This window comes from Mauremys mutica, chromosome 11 (assembly GCF_020497125.1).
Source record: "Mauremys mutica isolate MM-2020 ecotype Southern chromosome 11, ASM2049712v1, whole genome shotgun sequence".
Taxonomy (NCBI): domain Eukaryota; kingdom Metazoa; phylum Chordata; order Testudines; family Geoemydidae; genus Mauremys; species Mauremys mutica.
Window position 1 is genome coordinate 17,634,603 of NC_059082.1, and position 27,962 is coordinate 17,662,564.

The 27,962-nt window shown below is 42.3% G+C and overlaps 1 protein-coding gene across 6 annotated transcripts; it reads left to right on the plus strand.

The window, feature by feature from the left end:
* Positions 1–7,275: 7,275 nt before the first annotated feature.
* Positions 7,276–27,957, plus strand: LOC123344379 (lamin-L(III)-like). Of its 6 annotated transcripts, XR_006572533.1 has the most exons (13): positions 7,276–7,841; positions 11,376–11,532; positions 12,882–13,007; positions 14,817–14,987; positions 16,757–16,882; positions 17,047–17,267; positions 17,941–18,169; positions 20,475–20,582; positions 22,265–22,381; positions 22,480–22,593; positions 22,733–22,798; positions 26,104–26,138; positions 26,266–27,957. XR_006572533.1 is itself a non-coding variant. In XM_044980534.1 (12 exons), exons 1-11 carry the CDS (start codon positions 7,474–7,476, stop codon positions 22,769–22,771), a joined length of 1,776 nt encoding a protein of 591 aa, XP_044836469.1. In that variant the 5' UTR covers positions 7,277–7,473; the 3' UTR covers positions 22,772–22,798; positions 26,266–27,957. The 6 variants fall into 6 exon arrangements, 5 of the variants coding, with proteins under 5 accessions (XP_044836469.1, XP_044836470.1, XP_044836468.1 ...); XM_044980534.1 differs by lacking the exon at positions 26,104–26,138 and having other exon boundaries at positions 7,277–7,841; XM_044980535.1 differs by lacking the exon at positions 22,733–22,798 and having other exon boundaries at positions 7,277–7,841.
* Positions 27,958–27,962: the final 5 nt, after the last annotated feature.

Below are 27,962 nucleotides of genomic sequence, written 5' to 3' on the forward strand. Positions count from 1 at the left end.
ACGCACCCCTATATTGTATAACTTGTTCTGTGGTTTTGTATTGTACTGGTGTTTACCTTTAAATGACAAGCTCTTTGAGGCAGGGATCATACGCTGACAGACCTCACAAGCATACAATGCTATATAAGGACCAAATTCTTTGATAGTGTAAGTTGGCGCAGCTCAAGTATGGTTGTGTAGCCTTGATCCCCAGGAGCTGCGGAAGGCATTGTGCTCCACATCGCCCCTTATCCAGTGCTATTAGTATATGGCCAGAAAAGCAGGTAGGAAACAGTGCCTTTAGTTTGAATTTTTTTGTTTATGGTTAAATGAGTATACTATTAACTCCCATAATGAATGCAACTCGTCATTGTTTCAAGTATTTTAATAAAAATTGTCCATCTTTTCTGATCAAATTCCTTTTCAGCCTCAAGTGAAACCACTTGTGACTTATTTGCATATTTATGATCCTGTCCAGTAGTAGCAGATGTCTTAAATGTCACTACTTTCCTCTCCAAAATAAGCACAACTTGATTCAGATGGCATACATTTTCGTTTTTATTGTACTTTAATGGTCAAAGCCCTCAATAAAATATTAGTACTGACATTTGGAGCTCAATTTTTAACACATTTACATGATTGTTATGTGGTTTTGTGGCATATCTTTTTACAGAGGGATTGAGGTGATTATTGTGTGCATAATTTGAAACTGTGTAAACATGCACAGATGAAGATCTGTATGCAGATAAGTCAAAGGGAAAGTATACTGCAGAGGCAAAGTATGTTATATTTACTTATTCATGATGTCTGTATTCCTTAACTTTGCAAAAAATGCATCCCTACTGAGGACTAGGAACATGCCAAGTTTGAATTCCTGAGCCTGTTTTCTGTCCTCCTGCAAATAAGTCACTGATCTACTTCCCCCAAAGTCTTTGATTGTGGTGACTTCTGCAGTTGTCAAGAGTAAAGTGTTCTGGGGTATATCAGTGCCACATCAGATAACAGTAAATAAATTGGCCCCAGGAGCTCTGGGGACATCAGTATTGTTGCAAGCCGTGGACAACAGCAGATAAACAGTAGGTAAAGAGTATTACTTTTGCTCACTGAAACTCTGCAGTGATGGTGATGGGAAGGGCATGAGGGGAGTGAGCAGACTACTTGGAAATTCTGGAGATTCAGATTTGAGGATATCAAATACAGCTGGTAGGAAAAGAAGTGTGAATGTTTCTGTTTTCCAAGTGTCAAAATTTTTCTTTGATAGCAATTTTCCACTGGGACTTCCTCTGCCTTATAACCTGGGCCATTTTTCCTCAAAGTGAAAACACAGATTCAAATATGATCTAATATTGAAGCCTGCTGTTATCCTGGAATGGATCCACAGTATCTCTGTTTAAGTCAGTACAGTTATAAATCTGGAGTAACTGAGAGCAGAATTTCGGCCCACTTTCTTATTCCACACAGGGATCTTATATGGATGTCAATGTGTGTTCTTGGCAAATGTCAGGGGGTGAAAGTATGAAGAAGTAGATATCCTTCCAGACTGTGATCATGTGGATAGAGTTATTTGGTATTTGTAACTGAGAGCAGAATAGTCTAATACACTGATATGTAAAGAAAGAATATGACACTATATCAGAAAAAAAAGACATCAATGACCAAAAACTGCTATCAGGAACACACATCTTACTTCAGATTTTGTCAGGAAAAAAATCAGTTCTTTTATTTTTACACTTGGCTCATAAATTGATAAAAATCAGTGCTAAAATTTCTAAAATATAAAATATATATAGGGATGGGGAAAATGTACACACGAATAATTGTGTGTATAAAGAAGAAGTATAAAGTGCCACAACTCTGGGTCCAAAAGTAACTTTTGAAAGTCATTTTATTTTAAAATAACCACTTTTAAATGTTTTAGTAATTTTTCAGTTCCAAAATCTCATTTTTTCCTGACTGCTTACCATCTATTAGTAAAAAGATGTGATGTCTAGCTGACACTGAGCCATCAATTTTGCAGTATAATGGACGAGAACCCATCATGAGGCAAATAAAGATTTTATAAACAGTTCACATGGTATGGCTGTTAGTTTTTCTTTGTTTAGTGCTGACCAGTGTGAAATAAAGCAATTTTTAAAAAGAAGCCTGTAGTGCTGACAGAAGACAAAAAACACAGCAAGCACTATGAAACTCGCCCTGATTTATTTAGACAGACAAGTCAAGTATTATGTGTACAATACTACATAGAAATTTCATTTGTGGATATTTTGTATGATTCAAAGGCAAAGAAGGGGGTTAAATCCCTATTTGTGTATATTAAAATCAGTGACATGAAGATTGTAATTTCCTTTTCACTCCTTGAAGTGAGGTGAGTTCTGAATCCATTTTATAGGCCACACAACTCTAGTCTGGTATTTAACTGTGATATATACCAGTACTACTTTCTAACTTCTATTGCTCTAATTTCCTGGTGGGAGACTCTTGACTTTCTCAAGGAGTTTCCATCTCCCATCCAGTTATTATTAGTAATACATTAGCACAACCATTATCAAGCTGTCAGGTCTCACAATCCCACTTCAGTGAGGCTCGGTACAGAGACAGAAGCACTGAGGACTAATGCATGAGCCAGAAGCATTAGAATGTTTACAGGCTGATTTGAGAGCATCCTGTCCATAAACTGGTAGTTAAGGAAGGGTCCTTTTGAATGAAAAAGGAGAGAGGCTGTAAGAGAAAGGAAACTGCTGATAGGTTGTGAAAACCTCTGCTAACTATGTAAACTCTGCATCCATTCCTAGAATTTGCCAGTGCAGATCTCATTATTTTTATATTAATGAACCCATCCGGCCTACGGCCTATAGCCTAAACATTTTTGTTTAAATAATATTCGTAAACTATACCAGTCTGCAACCATGTTCAGATCAGTCATATATCAAGGGGATATGTCCATCTAGAATGCAGGGACATCTAGAAGCTTGTCAGTTCATGATTATTATTGATAGGGTTGGTCAGAAAATGTGCGTGGGCAGGAACCTGCAAATAGTTTAGTTGGATTTTTTCCCCGATTTTCATTCACATTTTTCATTTTCTTTTACCAGTTCTAGATCTGGTAAAAGAAATAGGGGGGAAAACCTGCAAACACTTCAGAAGGCCTTTTTGGTTTTGCTATATTTCATTGTACTTTTGAATTTTTCTATGAAGCTCTAATTATTTATTATGGGTCAAATTCATTCTTCATGTTGAATACTAGTTTACTCCATGAGTAGCCTCTCTGCAGCCAATGATCTCACACATGGAGGAAAGTGCTACTCCACCCCAGTAAAAGTGTCACATTTTTGTAGCACCACAAGTTAACCAACTCTGTACAACAGATGAACTGTGCCAACATATACCCAATCCCTGTCCCAGAGAGCTGACAGTGCAAATGCACAAGTGGAACTGGGATAGTACAATACAATATACAATCCTTAAAAAAAAAACCACAGGGGTTCAATGGCTGAGAGAACATGAATCCAGAAAACAACCAGGGGCCAGAATCTGTATTGTTGCCCAAGAGGGAGAAGAACAAAGGGGGTTTATGCCATCTTTGCACCTTCTGAATTCTGGCCTGATCCGGTGGAGCCCAGGGCATAACTTTGAGCAGTTTCAAGGTCTGCGCTAAATTATGACATGTGCCTACATGGGTGTTAAACAGACTGGAATGGCTGCTTGTGGAACACACTGGAGCCTAGAATAGCCATAGTCCAGTGCACCTTTTCCTGCTCCTGAGACATTCCTGACAGGAGCTATATGAAAATGTGGAATAGAGTTAATCTGGCCTACACTGTGGAGATTCCCTAATAAGGAGCTCCATCTGGATTCCAGCCCCTTTACTCCACCCCAGTGGTGTAAAGCAGTGTGCTTCTCAAAGTTGGGCCCCCGCTTGTTCAGAGAAAATCTCTGGCGGTCCTACCTACCACGTCCGCAGGTTCGGCTGATCGCGGCTCCCAATGGCCGCGGTTCACCGCTCCAGGCCAATGGGGGCTGCAGGAAGCGGCGGCCAGTGTGTCTCTCAGCCCACACCACTTTCTGCAGCCCCCCTTGGCCTGGAGTGGCGGACCACGGCCAGTGGGAGCCACGATCAGCTGAACCTGTAGACGCGGCAGGTAAACAAACCGGCCCGGACCACCAGGGGCTTTCCCTGAACAAGCGGTGGACCGGCTTTGAGAAGCACTGGTGTAAAGAGCCCAGACTGCAATCCTGAATAAGCATGTTTAGGGCAGAAAATAAGAATCAGCTCTTGATTTCCATTACTCACTCATAATGTACCTTCTGCTGTCTTCTCCTATTCTTGCATGGGGGGTTAGATGAAGAATACAACAGATAAAACTGATTGTGTCTATTTTTGAACTCTCTCTTATAGCACTTTTTGTTTGATTTTGTATTACAGAAGTTTTGGGAAGCAAGGTGAAGATTCTTAGAATAGCAGACTACTTGCTTTCTTCTATATTTGTTCCAAATGCACAAGATTGCATTTGAACAGCTGGATAGTACACACAACCCTCAAACATGATCATGCCATATGATCATACTGTGCCTTTGTAGGATACTGAGGATTCAGAGCCAAAGTCTGCCCTCACATGTACTCATGAAGCTCCTGAAGGCACAGGTTCAGAATTAAGTCATCAATAGTTTTCTTGAGTCAATCTTTCTATTTGCAAATAATAACATTATTAAAGTAAGAAATTACGCTGATTTGCAAAAAAGAAGAGGAAGCAGTTCCTGTTATTTTTACAGGGATAAGAACTAGATGGTCATATGTCTCTGTTATGTTGCATATGGTTGCATGAACTGTGTGCCACTTCAAAACAATCTTATGCTTTTGTTTTTTTACAGTTGTTATTTGACCAAATTAAGAAGAGTAGAATAAACCCTGAGTCACTCATTCTTCTATTACACCGTCTATTGTACGTAACTCTTAGTAGTTTTCTCATGTATAGTGGATATGATTAGTTAGCAAGCTCTTCTCTCCAAGGATTATGTCTTCTGGTATGTTCTGTTAAGTGCCTAGCAGCCTGTGAAGTGGCTGTCATGAATAAATAATAACAATGAAGAATACAAGTTATAATCTGCCTCCAATAAATTTACTAAAACCCTGACTTTTCCTTTAAAGCATTTTAAGACTTCAGGGCCCCACTCCTGCAATTTACAATGCATGCAGACTACTCATACATTGTAAACTGTAGGGTAGGGCTTAATTAATTTGTATATAAAGGACCAGAATGTCATGGGCATGTAGCAGTAGGGTGAATAAAACGGAGAGGGTGCAAGACGCACTCTGCACAGTGGCCACTTACAGCACTACTGACAGTGCAATCTCTGCTCCTTCCTACCAACTCTCTGAAAACTAAGGCCCAGATCCGCAAAGGCATTTAAGCTCCTAAAATAAAACTTGAGACCGTAAATACCTTTGTGGGTCTGAGCCTTGGAGTAAAATCCTGGCCCCACTGAAGTCCATCAAAGTTTTGCCATTGACTTCAGTGGAGTCAGTATTTCAGCCTTGCTGCCTAAAAGGAGGCAGCGTGACAGCACAGTTGACAGCTTCTCCCCAGCACAGTACCTGACCAGCATGCCGGTTAGGGGCAGAATACGCAGCTCACTATACCCCATTCAAAGTAGTGTAGTTTCTTCATGGACCAGCACAGCTAAAAGTACCACAGTCACAAACTACACCTAAAGCATCTCGGAGTCACCTATGTCATATTATTAGTAAAGAAAACAGATGTAGGATACTTTCCTTCGGAGACTATGATGCAGTCTCAGTGATGGAACCACATTAAAGTGGATAGATGGCACTTATTTGTGTTAAAATATTATCTATTTTTATACACCTGGGGCCCAATCTAGTGGGAAGCACCATGGTATGCATAGGGCACTGGCCTAGGAGGCCTGGGTTCTATTCTCAGCTTTGCCATTAACCTGCTCTGTGAATTTTGGGCAATCCACTTCACCTTTCTGTTTCCACTCCTTTGTTGGTCTTGCATATTTAGACTGCAAGCTCTTTAGGTGCAGGGAACTCTCTCTTACTTTGTGTAGAGACAGCAGTTAGCACATGGGATCCCTGATCTTGATTGAGGCATCTTGGAACTACTGCAATACAAATGATAAATAATGTTAATAACAACATTCTGAAATCCTCCATGCCATTTTACTCAGGCAAACTCTCAGTAAAATCTGTGGGAGTTTGCCTAAGGTTTGAGTATGCAAAGAACACAGGCTCTGCCCTCCAAACAGTAAGAGTCATCCATGGAAATTACAATCTCAAATGAGAATAAAGGAAATTTACCACTGCCAGTGAATTTCCTTATGAAAGGGCCATTACAAAAATAGAGTGTTGTTAAAAACTCAATTTTATCAAACCTATGATTGATAGAATTGTTTCCACGATGGCGTCACGTGTAAGTGACAACATTTTTGTTTGGCTGTAAACCCCCCCCCCAGCAATTTGCATCCTAAACACTGCACATTGTGGTGCATGGATGAGAACCAGAAACTGACCTGAAAGCTAAAAATGTCTAGAAAGAAACAATGGAAAAGACTAATTTACTTTTCACTGACTAGTCTGAATAAAATGTTAAAATAAAATAAAGGTAAACAAAGGGCAAAGCACCAACTGGAAAAGGTAAGTGAGATCTGAGAGATTCTTTGTTTATAATAATCTGAACACAGCAGATGGGGCTGGCTCAAGCAATTAGGTGCCAGGGATATGAATTGCCAGACCTAGAGGTGTTGGGGGTCTCAGCCCTGGCACACATTAAGCACTGGAACGCGGCTATGGGTAACACAAGGAAGGACGCTTTTCTAAATATGAAATTTTCAATCTGTCCCTTTACGGTGCTGAATATAAGCTCAGAATTAGCAACTGTCTCAATGGGCATTCCTCACGCCCATCAGTGGCATGTCTTTTCTCGTACCTCTGGGCCAGGCCTATATCTCCTCCAGCCCGGCTAATCTGAACAGGGAGGCTGAAAAAGGAAGCGGAGTGTGGCGTTCACTCACTGCCCTACTGAAAAGTGAACAACAAAATTCTCCCTCCCCATTTTCTAAAGAGGGGAGACACCCCCGGAGCTGGGATCCCCACAGGCTCTCACTCCCGGGCTGGTACAGCCTCCTCCTCCAGCCAGCAGCTCTAGCCCTTTAAATCGCCGCCGGTGCCGCAGCCCGTGCCGGAAGGACCCTGGAACTGCAGCTGGGGGTGGCTATTTATACCCGGGCTGGAGCAGGGGGAGCCGGACAGTGAGAGGCCGCGGCGCGCAGGGGGCGGGCGCCGGGATTCCAGGTCTCCTTGAGGCGTCGGCTCGGTTGTGCAGGGGCTGGGTTTGGGGGTGACCTGCAAAGGGGCGTTTCCTTCCTTCCTTCCTGCCATGGATGTAGCAAGGGCCTGAAGGTGCCTGCCCAGCCCGAGGCGCCCCGGGCGGCGGCCGCGCTAGCCCCGAGGCTCGTGCCCGTAGAGCCGCTGCCATGGCCACGGCGGTGTCCTCCACCCCGGGAGGCAGCGGGCGGGCTCTCGGGCGCTCGGCCGCGTTCTCCCCGCTCAGCCCGACCCGGCTCAGCCGGCTGCAGGAGAAAGAGGAGCTGCAGCAGCTCAATGACCGCCTGGCCGCCTACATCGACCGCGTGCGGGCCCTGGAGGCCGATAAATCGACGCTGCAGCTGCGGCTGGCGGAGCAGGAGGAAGGGAGCAGCCGGGAGCTGGGCAACCTGCGGCTCCGCTACGAGACCGAGCTGGCCGATGCCCGCAAGGCGCTGGACTGCATCGCTATCGAGCGGGCCACGCTGCAGGTGGAGCTGGGCAAGCTCAGCGAGGAGCACCGGCAGCTGCACGCCAGGTCGGTGTCTCCTCCCTTCCCTCGGCGCTAGCCGGGCTGCGAGAGGCTGCACTCCGCGGCCTGGCCCCCGTCACATGGCAGGGGGAGTAGCCTCTGGCTCCAGCGGCTACTGTTAGCGCACCCCGCCCCCCTCTTCTGCGTCCCTGGCCCTCCCCCCCTTCCTCTCTTCCAATAGCTAAATGCCTCTCGAAATTCCCTGCTGGTCTCTGCTCCTGCAGGCAGCTCGCAGATGGGTGCGTGGCACTGGGATTTCCCGGGAACAGGTGCTTAGCACCCAGGGAGGGACAACCGAATCTGCTGCATCTAATAAAAGTATAGGGGGATCGCTCACCTGTAAACAAATGACAGGCCTCACCTATGTTATGAGGGAGCCCGACCTTAATGGGTTACCCGTGTGGGGTGTGCTTATAGATGCCCGATGTAACCGACTCCTGTCCAAAGGTGCCTGTTAGGTTAAGACTCCTACCCTAATGTGGCCCTTACATGCCGATATGTATTGCTAGGGTTTAACTATTTAGTAGTTCTCTAAAGTATTCCCATTCCAAACCCATACAGGAATAAAGCCAGTGGGTGTTCCTAGACTGGAGCAAATGCTTTCTCTACTTAGCTACTTTCAGCAGCTTACAACTCTTGGACTTGTGTCTTGCATACTTGGTTTTGGTTCAGAAGTTTAAGCTTCATAAAAACCTACTCTCTCATTTTGTGATTGGAGAGCAAGGAAAGGACTGATGCTAGTTCTGAATTTTTTTCAACTACTTTTAGTGTTTTGATAACTCCACAGGCTTTGTTTATCGAACCTTAGACTTGGCTGACCTGTAATCCTGAGAATTTGGTGCTTTTTACTTCTGAAACAGTGAGACTTTAGAAATGACTGACTTTACAGTACATTCAGCAAAACATGTACTAGATCGAAGTCCTAATATTTGGAGGTGCTTATTTGTGTGCAGTCTAACTGCAAGTGTCTCAGATGACTTGGAGTAACCTTATCTTCCTGGATGTCATGAACTTGATATACCCTTTAAATAGCTTAGGACTCTTATGGGGTGAACAGCATCTAACACTCTTCCTGCAAGCAATAACCATTAGTTGTTCAACTTGGTTTACTACAAAGTGTTTTAGTACACTTCTTTTAAAGTGTAAAGAAGTGAGAGATGCAAGTGCATATTTAGATCAATAGTGGTAACTAAAGAGCTAGTTGTAGGATGCTTGAAAAGAATGACTGGCATAGTCACACCAGCTCACACAATCTCATCACATTTGCAGGAGAAGGATCAGAACAGGAGTGAGGGATGAGAACAGGAGTGAGGGCACAGGAAGAGAATACAAATAATAAATAGGAAGATACTTGTATCTCTGAAACCAGTTACACCAAGTAACTCTGAATATACAAATATGATGCTTCCACCTCAATGTGTAGTTAAGTGATGCAAAATGGGGCCTCATAAGTGAATCTTCTGAGGACATCCAAAACATTCAGATCTTAGACACATATAGGTAAACCCCAATGTTAACTTTCTTTAATAAGAAACAGACTTTGAAGATACAGTACTAGTTTAAGCTCTTCCAGTCAATCTGAGATCTATATCTCGGTTTGAGGACTGGAGGAAGAATAAAAATAACTCTGTACTGTGGGGTGGCACCCACTATTCCTAGTAGCCAACCACTAAGGCAGTCCCGCTAACTATGAAATAGTTATACAGTTCTAAAAGCCAGCATACAGTCATTCAACAGCTATGTTAAGGAGTAATGTAGACTTAGATGGCAGGAATATGGCAGCACATCTCCAGAAAGGGAAAATGTGTCTAATAAAACTCAAACCTGCAGAATAAGAATTCCATATGAATAGGAACAGATGACCTACAATGTCTGTCGTCTTAATCATAACTACACAGAGTAAAGATGTATTTGAATTTTATATCCATTGGCGGGGAACCAATAATTGTCTTAACTTCTTGTATTAACAGCAATAATGCACAATTAAATTGTACTGTGGGATAGGGGAGAGGACAAACTCAGTGACCAATTGGAAACCCTGGCTTATAAATTCACAATTCATCCACTTCCCAAATTGTTGGTTTCACCATGAGAAAATATGGGATTGTTCCTTAAAATTTCAGCAAAGGACTGTCTGACAATCAGGAATGTCACTTTCCAGTATCAGTTCTAACAAATCTGTGTCTGTCACAGCTGTTTGAGGCCAGAAACATTATAGTGCCTTTGAATGAATCCCATGCTCTTCCCTAGCACCATCAATTGCTTGGGGAAAGCAGTGGGCATGCCATACTTTCCAGTGCATACCTTCTTGGCCCACCAAACTTCCTACTGTGTCCTGTATTTTCCACATAAAAATCACGTTACCAGAATCCTGTCCTGGATGCCAGGGTCCGATCTCGCTCTGAGAATGAAGTGGAGGTGGGTCAGCCTGGCAGCCCATCTAGTCCTGAGGCAGCCTGTTGGCCATCCGATACCATTCTCCTGGCTCATCTCTCCTCTTCCCCCTCCACATAACCCCACACCATTAAGCCCTATGCTCCAGGAGGCCAGTGACTGAGCATGCTCAGGATTGTGCCCTACTCTGATCATAGCCAGGATGGTGGCCTCTTGGGGCCAAAACTCCTCCCTCTCATGGGTGGTGCCATTACAGGCTGCTGGCACTTGGATTAGTGGATGGCTCCAGAAACGTTTCCTGCCAGAATGGAGCTGCTTTACCAGAGATTTGGCTAAAGTTCGAGGCAACAGTTAAACATCCCTAATGTTAGTGTTTGCCTGAGCCAAGTAAGATGCTACGCACGTGCCTGGTGCGACGTGTAACTGAACTAACAGCTCAGCTGACTGAAATTCCCCTTCTGTCCCAGCATTACATGTTAAACCTGGGCTTGAAAAACTTGCCAGACATGTGCTAGTCAGAGAAGTACTTCACCTAGTCCGAGGAAGATGTGAACAAGTTTTGAGGGTCCTGTTTGAAGGTCAAAGGGGCAATGCCCACTCTTTCCCAGCTGGTGAGAAAAGAAGATTGTTGGCATTTCTACCACTGCTGCCTTTTCATAGGACTCAGTTTTTTCCCCCCTCTCTGGCTAGCAGGTGTCAAATTTTAAAGAGCTATCCTCTAGCTACTTGAAAGGAGAATTGCTCTTTCTCACCCTCGTCACGACCACTGCTACAAGAGCTTCTGGCTGCCGTCTGTTCAGAAAATACTCAAGGGGAGATAGTGAAATCTGTGACTACTTTAGATGAGTGGGTGGGTGTCAGTGCTACTGCAGTGGGCACTGTAAGAGCATGTACAGAATGAACTGGTGACTTGAGGGTACAATGAAATAATACAGATGTTAATGTTTGCATGCAGGTTTTTGTCTAGTTTCATCTTTTGGGTGATGGTGGATAGTGAATTATACTCCAGTGCTACTCTTAACCATTTATAAATAGTCAAGAAATGACTGGCTGTGGTAGAAACTATACAAATGTAAACAAGATGAAATATGTTGTTCCCTCCCCACCAGCAGTAAATTCTTATGAATGTAAAACTTTCACTTGCAGGAATTCTAAAAAAGAAGCTGACTTAAACCTGGCACAGGCTCACATCAGAGACCTTGATGCTCAGCTGAACTCCAAGGAGGCTGACTTAGCAACAGCTTTGAGTGGAAAAAGAAGTTTGGAGGGTGACCTTCAAGAGTTAAAGGATCAAATAGTCACTGTAAGATAGATGTTGCATAGAATCTACATTGTTTCATGGTTGGTGATACCAGAAGTTCAATTATGACTTCCCACACTGGACTCTCTCTTTTGCCTCTCTTGCTCTTTATAAACTTTTTGGGGAAAATAAGATTAAAGTTTTAAACTCATGAAGTTCCTTGTACCTTAATAGGTAAGGATTGAGAGAGAAGGACTTGTCCTGGTCACCCATCTATGCTGACCAAAATATTGGGTCGGGGAACTATGTTGTGAGGCTTGTAATTAATTCATGTTATGAAGCAGGATTACAAAGCCAGAAAGGCCATTGTGATCATCTGATTTGACGTCATATAATTGAATGACGCTCTTTAGTCCTGTCCATGTAGCTGAGACTAAACTTTGCTCTTAACATGCTAGTTGCAGCCTGTGTAACCTCCCCTGAAATGCCAGATACTAGGGAGGGAAAAATTAATGTCTACCTATTCACTTGGATTGAAGGACCTTCTTACTGTATCTTTAAGTGCTTTTACCCTAACTTTAAGAGAAACCCTCTACCCATTTGATTTAATGAATGGTTTTTTTTGGGGGGGGGAGAAGGAGGGAGTTGTGAAAAGCTCTTATTACTGTAAAAATTGCCTGAAATGTATTGCATTTTGGGTTTAGGATACTATTAGTTCAGTTTTTAGTTCTTTAGGGGTTGGAGAAGATTAATAGAATACTGCAGTTTGGGGTCTGTTAGATATGAGGTAAGTGTCTGTTTCACTAGGATGGCTTAAAATGCTGCCATAAAATGTAGCTGTGTTGGCTTAGTGTAAGAATTACACTTGCAGGATATAATTGAGTTTTGGAAGGAAGACTTATTTACAATAAATAGACACCATATATTGTTTTCAGACCTTTGGATTTTCATAATTCTCTCAAATTGAGGCTTGGATCATTTAGTATTATGGAGGGAAAATGACAATAGTCTTGTACAACTGATAATCCTAGCATAACAGGGTTCCTTGGCTGGGTAGGGTTCGAAAACAGTAGTTCTACAACTTAGCTGGTCAGTGATTAATGAGGCTTCTGTATACTTGGTTTGTTAAGTAGGCTAATTCACTCTGGAGATCTGATCACTTTTGGAACAGGGCTGCTTTCTGCTCCATTAAGCTTTTTGGGACAGGACTGCAAGTGTCTTCCATGTGAAGAACACCAAACATATTCTGGACCTTATTGATATATAAATTAATAGTGAACTAAATCAGAAAGGTTCCTTCCCTTACTTGGATGTTGACTGTAGGAGTAACCCTGAAATCTAATCTTTGGCTGTTAGTGTAAAAATGTCACTTTTCTTGCGTTCTGATTTACCACAAATATTTTCTTTCCTAGCTTAAGTTGGCATTGGAAGATACCAAAAAGCATCTCCATGGAGAAATGTTGAGGAGAGTGGACCTGGAAAACCAAATGAAAACTGTGCAAGAACAAATGACATTCCAGAAACGCCTTCATGAAGATGTATGTCTAAGTTAATTTTAGCAAGGATTTCCTAGATACCAGTTGCCATTGCCCCTGGATACCCTTACAAAAGCAATGTTAAAATGCACTTGATTCATAAAAAGGTAACTAGCTGAATCAACCTTATGACCCTCTGCCTGCCAGCAAAAGCCACCTAGGTGGGTAAACTCCAGGGATGTCCACAAATTTAGGTATCAGTATCTCATAATATATTTGAGCATGTTTCTCTCCTTCCCAGGGCCGGCTCCAGGCACCAGCATTCCAAGCTGGTGCTTGGGGCGGCAATCTGCAAGGGGTGGCAGTCCCTGTTTTGCCCCCAAGCAGGGCACAGAATTGCCACCACAGACAGTGGGGGCAGTCCGTGTGCCCTTAGGGTGGCAGGCGTGTTTCTGTGGTGGCGGCAATTCGGCAGCAGTTTCTGTTTAGCTGTCCGCCGCAGCTTCAGCTAAACATAGAAGCTGCCGCCAAATTGCTGCCATCACGGAAATGTGCCTGCCGCCCTAAGGGCACATGGACTGCCCCCGCCGTCCGCGGCGGCAATTCGGTGCGCTGCTTGGGACGGCAAAAAGTGTAGAGCCGGCCCTGCTCCTTCTGCCTCACAGCTTCATTGAAATCCAGTAGTTAATATTGTATTATGCTAGTGTAAATAACCTGTAAAAGTTTAAGTTGCTTTTTCTAATACGGGGGTTAGGGAGTATTTGTTTAACCAGTTACCTGCTGGAGTATGAGATTTGGTGTACTTTAGGCTTTCTGCAAACACCTGGAAACCTTTACAATTTTGACTGTTAGATGTTTAGCTTTCTCTCAAATTACACCTGCTAAGATAACTACAGTGCTAATACTACTTGGATGTCTAATTTAAAAAAACTACTAACTTCAGAGGTAGGGGAACACAAGTTCTTGTTTCTAAGTGATTTCCTTTTGTATCTTTCATGGTGACTGCTGCATAATCAGGTTCTATATACTATAGGATTAATTAAATTTAGTCTCCATTCAGGTTTAGAATGGAACTTTTAGGATGAAAATTTAAAAAATGTCTAAGGCCTGGCCCACACTAAAAAAGGGGTTTGAATTAGGGTACGCAAATTCAGCTACGGGAATAGCGTAGCTGAATTCGAAGTACCCTAATTCGAACTACTCACCCGTCCAGACGCGGTGGGGTCGAACTCCGCGGCTCCCCTGTCGACTCCACCACCGCCGTTTGCAGTGGTGGAGTACTGGAGTCGACCGCGGCGCTTCCGGAGTTCGAACTATCGCGTCTAGATCAGACGCGATAGTTCGAACTCCGTGAAGTCGAACTCACCGCATCGACCCGCGCGGTGAGTATGGACCTGCCCTAAGTGACTTAAGAGCCAAAATCCCACTGAATTTCAAATAAAGACAAGTGTGGGGGAAAGACATTTCTGATTTCGTTTAGGGGGGGAAAAAGCTATTGTCTTTTCTAGGTAGATTGATAATTAGGAAAATGTGCTGACTGCATAATCCAACATTCAGGGGAATACACTTTTTCAACTAGTGAGAACCCCATTGGAGATCTTTAAAACAAGAGTAGAAAGTAATAGATTTACCATGGGGAAAATAACTCAGCAGGGTCAGATGAACTTGATGACTTAATGGGCCTTTCCATCTCTAAATCCCCTGATTAAAAAACAAATGACCAAGTACTTGACAGTAAACATCTGCTTTAGTATTGTGTGATTGACTTGCTACACTGGTTCATTGTTAAAGCAGTTGCATAAGATCAGTTACTCAGGTTAAATGGTGGTATTTCATTTGACCTTTAAGACATACTTTTTTCTCCTCCTCTAGGAGCTCAAGGAAACAAAAAGATTCCATGAGAGCAGGATAGCAGAAATAGAATCTGGCCGTCAGAGGGAATTTGAGAGCAAACTTTCAGATGCTCTGCAAGGACTCAGAAAGGAGCATGAAGAACAAATTCAGGAATACAAAGATGACTTGGAGCGCACATTCAGTGCCAAAGTGAGTTTTCAAAAGTTGCAAATCAAATGAACAAGCTGTCATGCTTTCTGCATCTTCATATGACAAGGAAGCATTTGACCGTTCCTTAAACTAGCTGACTAATGTATTTGACCCTGAGTGGTCCATCTGCTTCAAGTAGTAGAGACCCATTAATTGAATACTTGGTGTTCTTCAGTAGGAGCCACTATCCTGAATCACTTAATCTCTGAACAGTCTAAGATCTGCCAATTGAATTTGCTTTCTGCTGTCACTTCACTGTCCTATAAAATTGGTCAATATGCATAAATATATACTGCATGGTGTCAGTATCAGAGGGGTAGCGGTGTTAGTCTGGATCTGTAAAAAGCAATAGTCCTGTGGCACCTTATAGATTAACAGATGTATTGGAGCATAAGCTTTCAAATTTGTCATGCGTCTGACAAAGTGGGTATTCACCCACGAAAGCTTATGCTCCAATACTTCTATTAGTCTATAAGGTGCCACAGGCCTCTTTATCGCTTTTTATAAATATATACTATCCTCCATAACAGGAGTGGTTAGTATGAATTATAAAACTTTATACATCCCATCAGCAAACTTCAATCTTGGTTCTGATGTGCTTATTACAAATATCTAAACTTTCTGCATAGATGTTATATGCATAGGGCCAGGTCAATCACACCAAAGTTAATGTGGTATAATAACTAAGCAGAATTTAGTCTATTGCCAATATCATGATCTTAATTCCTAGGAAACATGGTACTAAAAGTCTGAAACTTTTAAAAGTAAAAGTAAAAGTCTGCATACCAGTTACAGCAGGATTAATTATTCCTCTAACGGAAGTGTGCACATGTGTAATGAAGGTGAATTAACTTAATCTACCAGTTTTGGTAACTGATGTAATTGCAACCCTCCTACCAGGACAGGATTACAAAAGTACCTTGATACTAATGGTGTCACCCCACCCCTCAGCCCAGAATTGAGTCCAGTTATAATAGGTAATGTTACTGAAATACCAGAGATACTCCAGAATTTTCACCTGTGACTGAGATTGGAATCTAGTCCAAGAATTTTATTAATGGAGACACTTCTAGTATTACAAGTCCTCTGTACTATCTGCAGAGACATGTGCTTTACTTTTCTGAGTGGATTCCTTGATCTGTTTTTTCTCACTTCCTTCCTATTTGTCTATTTAGTCTTCAACTCACTAACATTACCTTTACCCTGCTCTATTAACTCCTTTGACCTGATTGTTCTCTCTTCTCAGTAGGGGTCCTGCTGCTGTTACAGCATTTGTTGCCTCTAGCTTTTTCCCCTTTCTTAAAGGAACATCACCTCAAACTCAACTGTGATTAGTTAGATTCCTGACTACACCGTTAGCCATGGCTATGCCAATGGTACCAGCATTGGTGAGAGAGCACTGGATTACTGACACTCAAAGAAACGTATCCAGTATCCTGTACTGTCCTAAGGCAGCTTCCTACCCTATTAGCCATGATGCCACTAGTGAACTTGAGTTTTTTCTCTAGTGGCCTCATTTCTGTGCTGTTGACAAGTCTGTGAAACAGGAAATATTCACTAGTTTAGGTAGTGGTGGAGAGCTGGATTAGGGTTATGTGATGTTGAATTATGTCCTGGTAAATCAATTTCCACTGAAAGCAAATTAAGATACTCTACTTCTTCATACATATGCAACTAAATCTGTATGTATAAATCACTTGGTAGCCCTTTTTACTAGAACAAAGGGTCACCAGAGTCCTAATCAGTTGTTAACCACTCTTTTTTCATAGATGGAGAATGCCCAACTTTCTGCCGCAAAAAATAGTGACTTTGCCAATGCTGCTCGTGAGGAGCTGATGGAAACAAAGATGAGAGTTGACACCTTGACATCCCAGCTTAATCATTATCAAAGCCAGGTACCATTCTTCAATGAGATCATTGGATTTTTTTTCTTGATGACATTTGTATTTTCTAGACATTATCTGCTTTTCCCCCTCCCCAAAATTGCTCTTGACTGAGCTCTGTTTTTAGCATCTTTTTCAAATACTCACTGATAACTAATCTCTTAATTAAATCTAAGAACTGTGCATTGGAGAACAGAATAAGAGAATTACAGGAGACCCTGGATTATGACCGTGAGATGCATCGAAGACGTATGGCTGAAAAAGATAAAGAAATGGCACAAACGCGGCGGCAGATGCAAGCACAGTTGGAAGAATATGAGCATCTACTAGATGTGAAACTGGCTCTAGATCTGGAAATAAATGCCTACAGAAAGATGCTGGAAGGAGAAGAACAGAGGTAGGATACAATATTGAGCAATACCAGAAGACTTTCTTCCTCCAACATACCTTCATTCTATAAGTCTATGTACTGAGTGGGAGGGGAGAAATCTGAAGTTAATCTTGTTCCCAGTTGGCTACTGAGAGAACTCAGACTACTGGCTTTGGTATGTAAAATACTGAAGATGGGCTCTATACTGTAGTATATGCAATCTCTCTTTTTTTAATGATAAATGCATTGATTGACACTTCATGTACCCTGAAACAGCAATTAGTAACATTAGGAAGTGACAAAATGAATCCCTTGGCTGCCAAACTTTCCTATAGACCTTATAGTAATGTTAAGCCTCAATGCTTTTTCAAGTTGGTTGGCTGTCTAATCACTTACCATAGGGGTTTGTTGACTGATCTTAATTCCTGCCATGTCCATAAGGGAAAGAAATTAATGCAACAGCTGAGGGACAGGGGGGAGAGGAGGTGGAAATTCCATAGCTTGCTCTGAACTCTTGCAAAAATTGGAAACCAGGCCATAAACTTTCACACATTTGTTCACTGGGAGACTCCTTGCCATAAAATACCACACTCAAGCCTACAACTAAGCTGATATGGACAGAGGGGAAGCTACACTAGGTCTGGGCACAATAGGGTTGCCACAACTTGCATACCTAACATGGTCACTTGGCTCTTTTTAGGCTAAAACTGTCATCTAGTCCATCTTCCCAAAGTGTTGCAACCCAGGCAACAACCAGCCATGGGCGTCGCTTCCTGCATGGAAAAAAGAGAAAACTGAAAGAATCCAAAAAGGGAGAGCACAGTGTCAGCTTTAAAATTGTTCAGCATGCATCATGTTCAGGAAATGTGTCTATAGAAGAAATTGACACAGAAGGGAATTTTGTCAAGCTTAAAAACAACTCTGATGAGGTACTCCTCCTTCCCTGCTCTCTAATGGCTGATAGCCCATCAAACTTCAACCACCTTTTCCCATACACACAACCAATATTGGCACATTCAACTAAGTGGTGCCATCTAGCCTAGTATCATAAGGCCCAGTTTATTCAGCATGTTGCTTTTCTAGTGATTTTTCTTCTCTTGAGCCTCAAGAACTAGTTTAAATTAATATACTCATCTCCATATTCAAGAAATGGTCAATAGCAGCTGTGGCTGGTTAGAGAAGCCACAAGAGTTTGTGGGAAACCAACACCACTTTATTGAAAGCTATAGGTATGTCTGTGGATGCAGAAAGACCATCAGTCCAGTTTAATCAAGGATAAAAGCATATAAGATGCTTAGTGTGTCAGATAATACCAATAGCTGTTTAGAACCCTTGTAGCTTATTGTTTTAGCTGTGGCAGGGCTCCTTCTCTGCAGCCAATTAATCAGATAGCTTTTACCCAGTCTATCCAGCAGTCTACAAATATCTAACTGCTTGGTGTATGTGGGTTGTTCTTGTGGGTTTTTTTGGGGGGGGGTTCTGCTTACTCAATTAACTGTTTCTGTGCTGGGAAGTCTGGCACAAGCCACAGTCAAGATTGGTATCCCAGTATTCTTCAACTGGCATGTTAAGAACATGCCAAGTACCCTACCAAATTAAGTAGCCCAAAGTAGGGTCTCCCAACCCTGGGCAGTTAGTGGTTAGCTTTAGGCTGGCTACTTGTCAAAGGCTGGACAACATCCACAGCTCTCAAAGTCACTCTTATGTTCTAAACATGACTTGCTGAACCAGGGCAGAAGAATGCCTCTGGGTAGACTGCTTTTAGTAGCCCAACCTGCCCACAATTCCTGCTTCACTAGTGCTGGGAGTTAATTGAGTTTTGTGGAGAGGGTTCAGAGCAGAATACCCAGGAGAAGGCACTGGTCACAGGCCAAGAAACTCTTTTCAACTTCTGACTGCTACAAACTCTTTAAAGGAGTGACAAATGGAACAGGTAGTACTTCTACTGCTGCTCCGACCAAGGAAAATTCAGGGGCATAAGAGTCCTAACACATTCCATGATATTTGTTGTGCCAAGACCCATAGCCTCTGTGCAAACACCCTTACCCATGAGATCTTGGCTCCTGAAGAAGGTATAATAATGCCATTAGACTCCCTTCCCAGGGCAGGCTTTCTACTTCCTTTGGGATGGGATATTGTGTACAAGAATGTCTTAAACAGGGAAATCGTCACAGATTTGAAGGGATGATTCTCCAAATAAGTGGTTTGGTCCTATTCCCCAACATTGCAGAACCCTAGACGCTAACAGGGGCCAGAGGGAAATGCTGCATTACAAGGGTAGCGTTTGCTCTAAAGCAGAGGGTATGACCTGATTAGTTATTAAAATGGCAAGTGGACTATAGAAAAACTCTTCAATTCAAATGTCTGAACTTGTAACACTGCAGCCAAACAAGCCTATATGAACAATGGTAGTTCTCATTCCGCTGTAAAATGACAGCTGCAGAATAGGATAGAGATGAGTTTCTCAGACCATACATCTTAGTCTCCATTCTTACCTTAGAATGGTTCTAAAGTTCTCTTCTGCAGTGTCTGGAATCCCCTCTCTGCCTTATTGACTGGGACTGCTAAAGAGCGCTCTTCTGAACTAATGAATAACTTGAAACTGAGAAGTGGAGTCTTAGTATGGAAAAAGTTGAGAATTAAAAATTGGATGTTATGAAATGTCACCAATCAGTCAGCCTAACCCTAGCTGAGACTACATGTAGACTGAAATGGTATGAAGAAGCCTGATAGAGGTGGCATCCTTCAGCCTAAATAGTTTATGGCCATTCTTCATTGGAGAAGATGATCCAGTCTGACTTTCATAACCACTATCCTGGAGTAATGTTTCCAAACACTCAAACCAAAAAAAAGTGCTATTGATGCCTGTTGCCCTGAATTAAAAGCTGCTTTATTGGCTATCCTGAATGCTTCTAGTGAATGATGAGGCTGAGACAAACCTATATAGTTACTAAGTCTAATACATACTACTTAGTCACTGATCACTGTTTCGGGATCAACCACTGCTGCCAGACTCTTCAGTGCTAACATGGAACATAGTGTTAAACTAAGTTTATACTTTTAAGAATGGCCCCTGTCTTGAAAGGAACAGTACCTTTCAAACCAGAATGTAGGAAATGTAAAATGGCCTAGAGTAACAAATGATGACTGCACGTAGGTGTGATCTCTGTAGGATGTCCATCTAGTTACAACTTCATATCCTCTTGTAATGGTATCTTGCCTTTCCAACTGCAGGATCAATCACTAACTGGATGGGTACTAAGACGACGGCTTGGAAGCTTGTCTGAAATAACATACAAATTCCCTGCTCGGTTTGTCCTTCAGGCAGGCCAAGTAGTTACGGTAAGTAACTTAACACTGCCCTGCCAATCTGACTTGCCAAGCAAGTAATTCTATTTGACTTTAAAAGTCAGATTTGGGTTTTTTAATTACCATCATGTAAAGAAGGCAAGTATACTTAATGCTTATGCTGGGAAACTTTTTCCTCTGACAATTTGGCAAGACTGAGATGGCCTGACTGGTAAACTTCAGTGCAACTTTTGGAATGGGGTGACTTAGCACCATCTTAATAGCTGAGGCCTGATCCCAACCTTAGAGGAGTGACCTCACTTGCAGTTGTTGAAGTTGGGCATGTTCTGAGCCGAAGAGGTTTAGTTTTCTTCATTTACAAGCTAGGAATGGGCCAGTGGGGAATGGGCTGGGGGAACAGGGCTGCCGGGGGGGGGAGGGGGGAGCGCAAGTGGGGCAATTTGCCCTGGGCCCCACAGGGGCCCCCACGAGAGTTTTTTGGGGCCCCTGGAGCAGGGTCCTTCGCTTGCTCCAGGGGTCCCGGAAAACTATGGCAGAGCCTGGGCCCCCGGAGCGTCTTCTGCTCCTGGTCTTCGCCGGCGGGGGGCCCTTCTGTTCCGGGACCCGCCACTGAATTACCACCGAAGACCTGGCTGCACTTCGGCAGCAGGTCCTGCTGCGGCGGTAATTTGACAGCGGGGGGCCCACCGCTGGGGGTCTTCAGGGCACTTTAGCGGTGGGTCCCGGAGTGGAAGGGCCCCCTGCCGCCAAAGTGGGGACCCCCCCACTGCCAAAGACCCCAGGCCCCCGGAATCCTCTGGGCGGCCCTGGGGGAACATAAAGGCTGTGCAGCTCACTTTCTAAGCTGTGCAGTTCTTCCTGTCACCTTCTCTCTCAAATGATTAGTACAGCAAGGGCTGTGGAGGCGAATAGACTGGAATGGCAGTTGTAGAGCTGCTCCATGGCCTAGAAAGAGGGCTTGTTCAATCCAAGCTGTCTCCTTGCACCCTGCAGGGCAATTGAAGCTGCTTGCCTGGTAGTGAACTTGAACCTGTGCATTGCTCTAAGTGGTTTGTTTGGAGGCAGGAGGAAGGGGGATTTTTGTTTTTTTGCAAAAAACTGTTAGTGCTGGTGGTTCAGCTGCTCTAGTGGCAGCAATGCTGAGCCCATGCTGCCCCCAGCATGTTAAGCACAATATTTGTTAAACCTACTCTAGGCAAGTGTGGTACTTAAGCCTGATTACATCTTTCAGACCCTGTTCAGAACAGATCTTTCTGCCCAGTAAAAAACCCTGTGCAATTATACTAGCATGGATAAGGCACTACTGAACATTAAACAGACTTGCCAGCACTAGATGAATGACCTCAAAAGTCTGTTGGCTTAGTGGGACAAAATGGTTGGCCAGGAACAAGAACTCTCCATTCAGAGAGATTACCTAAGTAGGTAAAGCCTCCCATTAGCAGCTCTTCCTGCTGCACTTCTTCCTGCCACCACCCTAGTGGGTAGACAGTGTTCCACCAACTCCAAAGGCAATTCACGGAATCTGCCCTAATTTATCACTGTTTCTGAGCACCTCACAGCCGTGTTTCTCCTAGACCAGGTGTGTCTAGTGTTTTACATGGGGGCTATAGACACTCCAAACTGAATTTGGCCTTTAATTTTCCAATACCAGTCTGCTGACCTTAAAATGAAGGGTGTTTTTAAAGCTCATCAGTTAAGTGTGTGTCTCTCTCTAGGTCTGGGGTGCTGATGCTGGTGTAAACCAGAGTCCTAGTGATCTGGTGTGGAAATCCCAGCAGTCTTGGGGAACTGGGGATAACATTGGTGTTACACTCATCAATGCTGATGGAGAGGTTAGTGAAGCAATAACCAGTTGAACCTTTTCTAGTCTTCAATTTGCTTAAGAACAAACAAGCTTATTTAATTTTGAGGGGGACACAACTTATTGCAGGAGACAGCAGAACGGAAGGTCATACATGTATCCAGAGGGGAAGAAGGTGGTGAACTGGAAGAGGAGTTTGATGAAGAAGAAATAACGGGGAGCGAAATGGAGTTTCATCGTCGGGTAAGAATCTTTCTGCATTCAGAACATAGTAGCAACAGAAGTAATCAATGGCTTTCTTTTGTAGTAAACAGTACTAAAAACATGCCCCAAAGTCTTGCCCATGGCCTACAACTCTTGCCATTTTTTTCCCTGATGTCAGACCAAAAGAAGAAAAAAGAAATGTTGTTTGGTGTCATGATTGTTTCCTGTGAGCATCACAAAATAGGTGAGACCAGAGTGAGCATGATGCTTGTTTCAGAGTGCACATTGTGCTTGTTTTCCTGCAGAAATGTTTGCTTCATCAGTAGTGCTGAAATCTCTTGCCTCTCTGTAGTCTCGGCATGGCTTTGCATGTGAGCTGAAATCAGTGCTTCACATCTGATCTGTTGCAGTAGTTAGAGGTTCATATTTTAATTAACATTCTGACCAGTAAAAGATTAACTGAAACTACAACTAGCAGAGCCTTTTTACTGTTTGTTCATGCCCAGGAACAAGTTCATCAGCTAAATGTAGTATAAGACAGGAATGATGACAAAATACTTAAGCTATATGCACAATATTAGTATATTGCAGCTAGAAATCTTGTGTACTGTAACCTAGTTAAATCTTTTGTTGCTTGCACAATTGTGGACACAAAGCAGAAGAGGGATGGGGAGTAACTTCCTTCATTTGGAATATCAGATTTCAGTGTCCTTGCTATTGTTTCATAATAGCAACTTCAGATCTGGACTATAGAAGGAAAATATTTCCACTGACATGTACTAAAAGCCCTTGAATACATTTTCATAAGTGCCTTGGGCTCCTAAGGCCGTTATTCATAGGTGCTTTTGAAACTTATCCACTGCATATAGTAGATATCTACTTACAGCTTACTCCCCACCTCCACTAGTCTCTTCCCTTACGTTTACTTTCCAGGTGGGATCAGAAAACAGATGCAGGTCATACATTCAAGTAAGCCCACTTGAAGCCAGAACATGCTTTGGCTATTTAACTTACCTAGTGTCTGTTGTTGTTGGGTTTTTTTGGGGGGGGCACTTTCTGGATCATAGTGTCATCTGAAAGACCCACCACACACCCTCCAAATGGGGCTTGAGTTGTGGATTACAAAACTCCTAGTGATAAAGATTAATTGGTGTATTTGATTTGTGTTGGTCACCTAAATCACTTAAAACTGAATTCTAAATTAAAGTTTGGTACCAAGACTTTCTTATTGCGTCATTTATTCACAGTTGTGAAGACTTCAAACAACTTTCAGTGTTCTGACTGTGGAAGTGGTGACTCCAATAGGACTTCCCAGTTTGGCTGGAACAGTCATGCAAGCCAGTAGACTACTCTAAGTGCTGCTTTATACTAACTGTGAGGGATTACCTAGGTATCCCTCCCAACTTCAGAGCTCTTACCTTCCCCAAAAAACAATCAAACATTAGAATAAAATTGACCTTTGGAGTTGCACCTTCTACTACAGGGATCTAGTATAGAGCCCTGACTTTTGCAGCCATGGGTCTTAGAGGTATCTACAATCTCTCACATCCTAGAAATGTGGCTGTACTTAACCAGTTCTTGCTCCAAGTCACGTATACAAACGATACAGGAGATGCCATTTAGAATGAATCAATTGTCCCTCTTGTTCAGTATACATCCAGGTGCTTTAGAAGGGAAAATACCAGGCACCTAGCAAACTACAGTACTAGGCTCTTGGAAGGATAACTTCTTCCTGATGTTAGTTGGGGACAACCTTACAGTGCAGAACTAAGGTACAGAACTTCCTGAAATGTTGCTGTAGATCAGGGATTCTAAATTTTTTTAAATCCTGTACCCCTAATCTCTAACTTGGAACTCCCCAAACACACGAATGTAGAATCTACTTTAAATAAATCAGACCTTTTGATCCTGCTGCCTAACTGCATAGGCAAGGCAACTTTTTTAAGTGTATTAATACCTTGAGGTCTTTGTGGGTATCAGAGTGCTAGTGGGCCTTGTGACCCCCATGCACCAGGTCACATCACTCACTGAACTTTGGCCCTCTATCATGGAGAGGTGGCTGGGCCAAACTTCAGTGAGTAAGTGGCATTGCAGGACCCAGGAATGAGTAGAAAGGCTCATTGTGTCCCTCACCCTCCAGTTGAGAACTGCTGGTGTAGATAATCACCTGTATGTTTACACAAAAACTGGACACTGGCTAGTTTGAAGAGAATGTTCTGCTCATAAGTATTTGGAAGCTGTAGTTTTAAGAACATATTGATACTGAATCATTGTTCTCTAATAAAACTGTCCTTAACTTGCTAAAGTTGTTAATCAGCTTGAGTCCAAAACATCATGTTAACTTTCATGTTGGCTTGTGGTGTCATGTAGGTGAGCTCCTGAATAGAAAGTGGAGACAGACATTTTGCCATTCCTTAAAGGAATGCAAATAGGAGTGCAATTCTACACTCCTAAGCTATTTTGGAAGATGACACTTAGACTTCATATTAAACATTATGAAGTCTCTCAAACTAGATTGAGACAGGCTGCTTAATTAGTCTAAAATTAAACTAAAATGACTCCCTATCCCAGTAACACTGTCCTAGCAGGATCAGCCAAATGGGATAAAAGTCCAGGGATATGCAGGGACTCGTATCTTTCAGTTGTTTTTGCTATGTAAACTTGCAAGTTCATGCCCATCCACAATCCCACGATTCACTGAACTCATGCTGGGTTGGAAAATTTCAAAAAACATTAACAAAATAGAAACTTTCTGTGAAAACATGTTCTCATTTTTCAGTCCAGCTCTAGATGTTAAACTCCAGCTCCCATTCTTTAATTGAGCACCCCATACTCAACCCTGAGACTGACAGCTTTGTTTTCATTAGCCTCACTTCAGGCTGAGGAAGCAAAACTAAACACCCTCCCCTCCCCGTCTGCTGCCATCAGTTTTGAATCAGTACATTTCTTGGGGCTCATCTTAATATATCACTGAACAACTTATTGCTATAGCCAGCCTTGTCAGCAAGATGGCTCTGCGTAAGCTCTTAAACAGGGTTGAAGTTCAAATACAGCACATACTAAATAGGACTTTTTTATAATCCTGTGTTAAAATACCAACATCGACCTTTGCTAGCAGCCTAAATCAAACTTTGAAGGCGCTATTGACAGAGTGTAATAAGAATGTCTAGCTAAACTATTTTGCTTCTGTCAACAAAACATGGTTTAACTAGCAAGACTCCATACTGTGAGAGCCATATGGTCCTACAGTATTACAAGAGGGAAAAGCCAGAAGAGTAGTGAAGAGATGTAAGAATTCCTCATGTGTTGTGTAGGTGAAAAGAACATGTAAGATGCCTTGTTAAATTACAGCACAACTTTTTCCTATTGCTTCTGCCTTACGCCATTTTAGTTATCTTAAAGCATGATTTTTGCATGTATGTAAGACAAGCGTTGAATTCATTAAATTGTCTTGCTTGCTTTGAGCAGTTGGCAATTCAGAAGCCATCTCCTGTTATGGCTTAAGGTTTCCTTTAATGCAGACATTTAACCTTCAAATTTTTTCTCTAGAACAAAGAATAAACCACATGGGAATTGGTTAGAAGGTAAATTAACCCCTAATCATGCCCTCCCCTCCATTCTTTCTCTTATTAACCTTGATTACAATAGGGATGCTAAATTGTGCATACCCAGTAGTTCATCAGGCTTAACCTATTTAATTTCTCTTTATAGTGTCTCCAGCAAAACGAAGATCCTAGCTGTTCTGTCATGTAACTAAACCAAGGTAGTGACTACCTAAAACCACTCCTTAAACCAGAGTGACCCTTCAGACTGCATGAATTTTCAGCAGCTTCTGGAACACATGAATCTTGGATTTCTTTTTTTCCCCCTATCAGACCTCTTTGGAGAAAGCATCCTCCAGAATGTGAAACTTCCTACTTGTTGATATTGGGCCCTGCCTTCAATGAAACTAGATCCAAGTGCACATTTCCTTTTCCAAGTCTCTTGCCATGACAAATAGAAGAATTGTGATTTATTCATCCACAACTACTTGCCTAAAAGTTTACAATAACCTCCTGCTAGGCATGTCTCATCCTAGTCAGGGATGGGTAAATGCTCACAAATTTAATGGCTTCAGCTTTCTGAACTCCTGATTATTCAAAATATTTTCTCAAAAGCAGACTTGAACTGTTTCAAGCCTGACTGAAATTTAAGTGGCCCAAATACTGCCTCAGCTTATACCTTGTGCAGCTCCACTGAATTGAAAGTCAGAGCAAATTGTTACCCTTGTTTCAAACACCCCAGGACTCATTTTATGTTTGGAGTCTGATACTAAAGTTCCCTTGATTGGTCGTAGCTGATCGATAGAATAATCTACTGGTGTAAAGTTTTAAAATGAGCAAGCTATTTGTAAAACATGTATTTTTAACTTGTAGTTCAATAAACCAACCATTAGGCTGTTTCTATAGCCTGGGAGCTGTTAACCTCAAAATGTCTATTTATTAAACTATGTAAAGTATTTGAAACTTTGAGGTGAGTAGCTTTGTACTATAAATGTGAACTAAAGTCTGATGCCAACATAGCAATACTGTGGCTAAATACATCAGTACCTAACTTAACTGCTTACTTGGCAAAACATTAATGGGGACAGAACTAAATTAATTGAATAGTTTTGGTATAGCTAGAGATCACACACTCCAATGATTGCTAAGTCTTGATTCCTTTTTTTAAGGAAGTTCCGTGTTAAACATCTGAAATAAGGATTTGCAGTTTACACTGTCACTTCTTCTGTATTCATAGTTGAGGTGAGGATAACTTCTATTTTGTCAAATAGCTAGATATGTTCCCTATTAGAGCACTGAGATCAAGTGGATTAATATACAGCATTGTAACAACCTGCAGCTAAAATGTCTAGCACACAGCAGGGTTGGTCATGGGTAGCCACTCTAGTTAGCCACTCTAGCTTTATTTTTTGTTTACCTAGTGGCTATACTGAAAAGTGGGAAATAGCCCAGCAAGAGTCCCTAGTTAAACACAAGTCTGTTTCCTTCTAAAAAGGTAGCTGATAATGCAGCCCCATCTGAGCACTGGAGCAGCTTTCAGAATTCTTTGTTGCCTTGCCCAAAGTCTCTATTGTATAGTATGTCTGAATTTTAAGATCTGTCCCATGTTAGGACCATGCTTTTTTAGAGTGCTTTAGAATTCCCTTCAGTTAAACTGATTTAAAAACATAGCATTTTAAGACACCGGACACCTAAATGGTGAGTGAATTTGGCCTTTCATATTTTAGCAGACTGAAATCCTTCATTTTGTTGCACCTTGTCACTTTAGAAGAACTTAAAATAAGCTCTGTTTATGATCTTGCTGTGTTTATAATCTTGGGCTGTTCAATTGATTTTTACTATTAAAGATATTTTCCATGTACATTC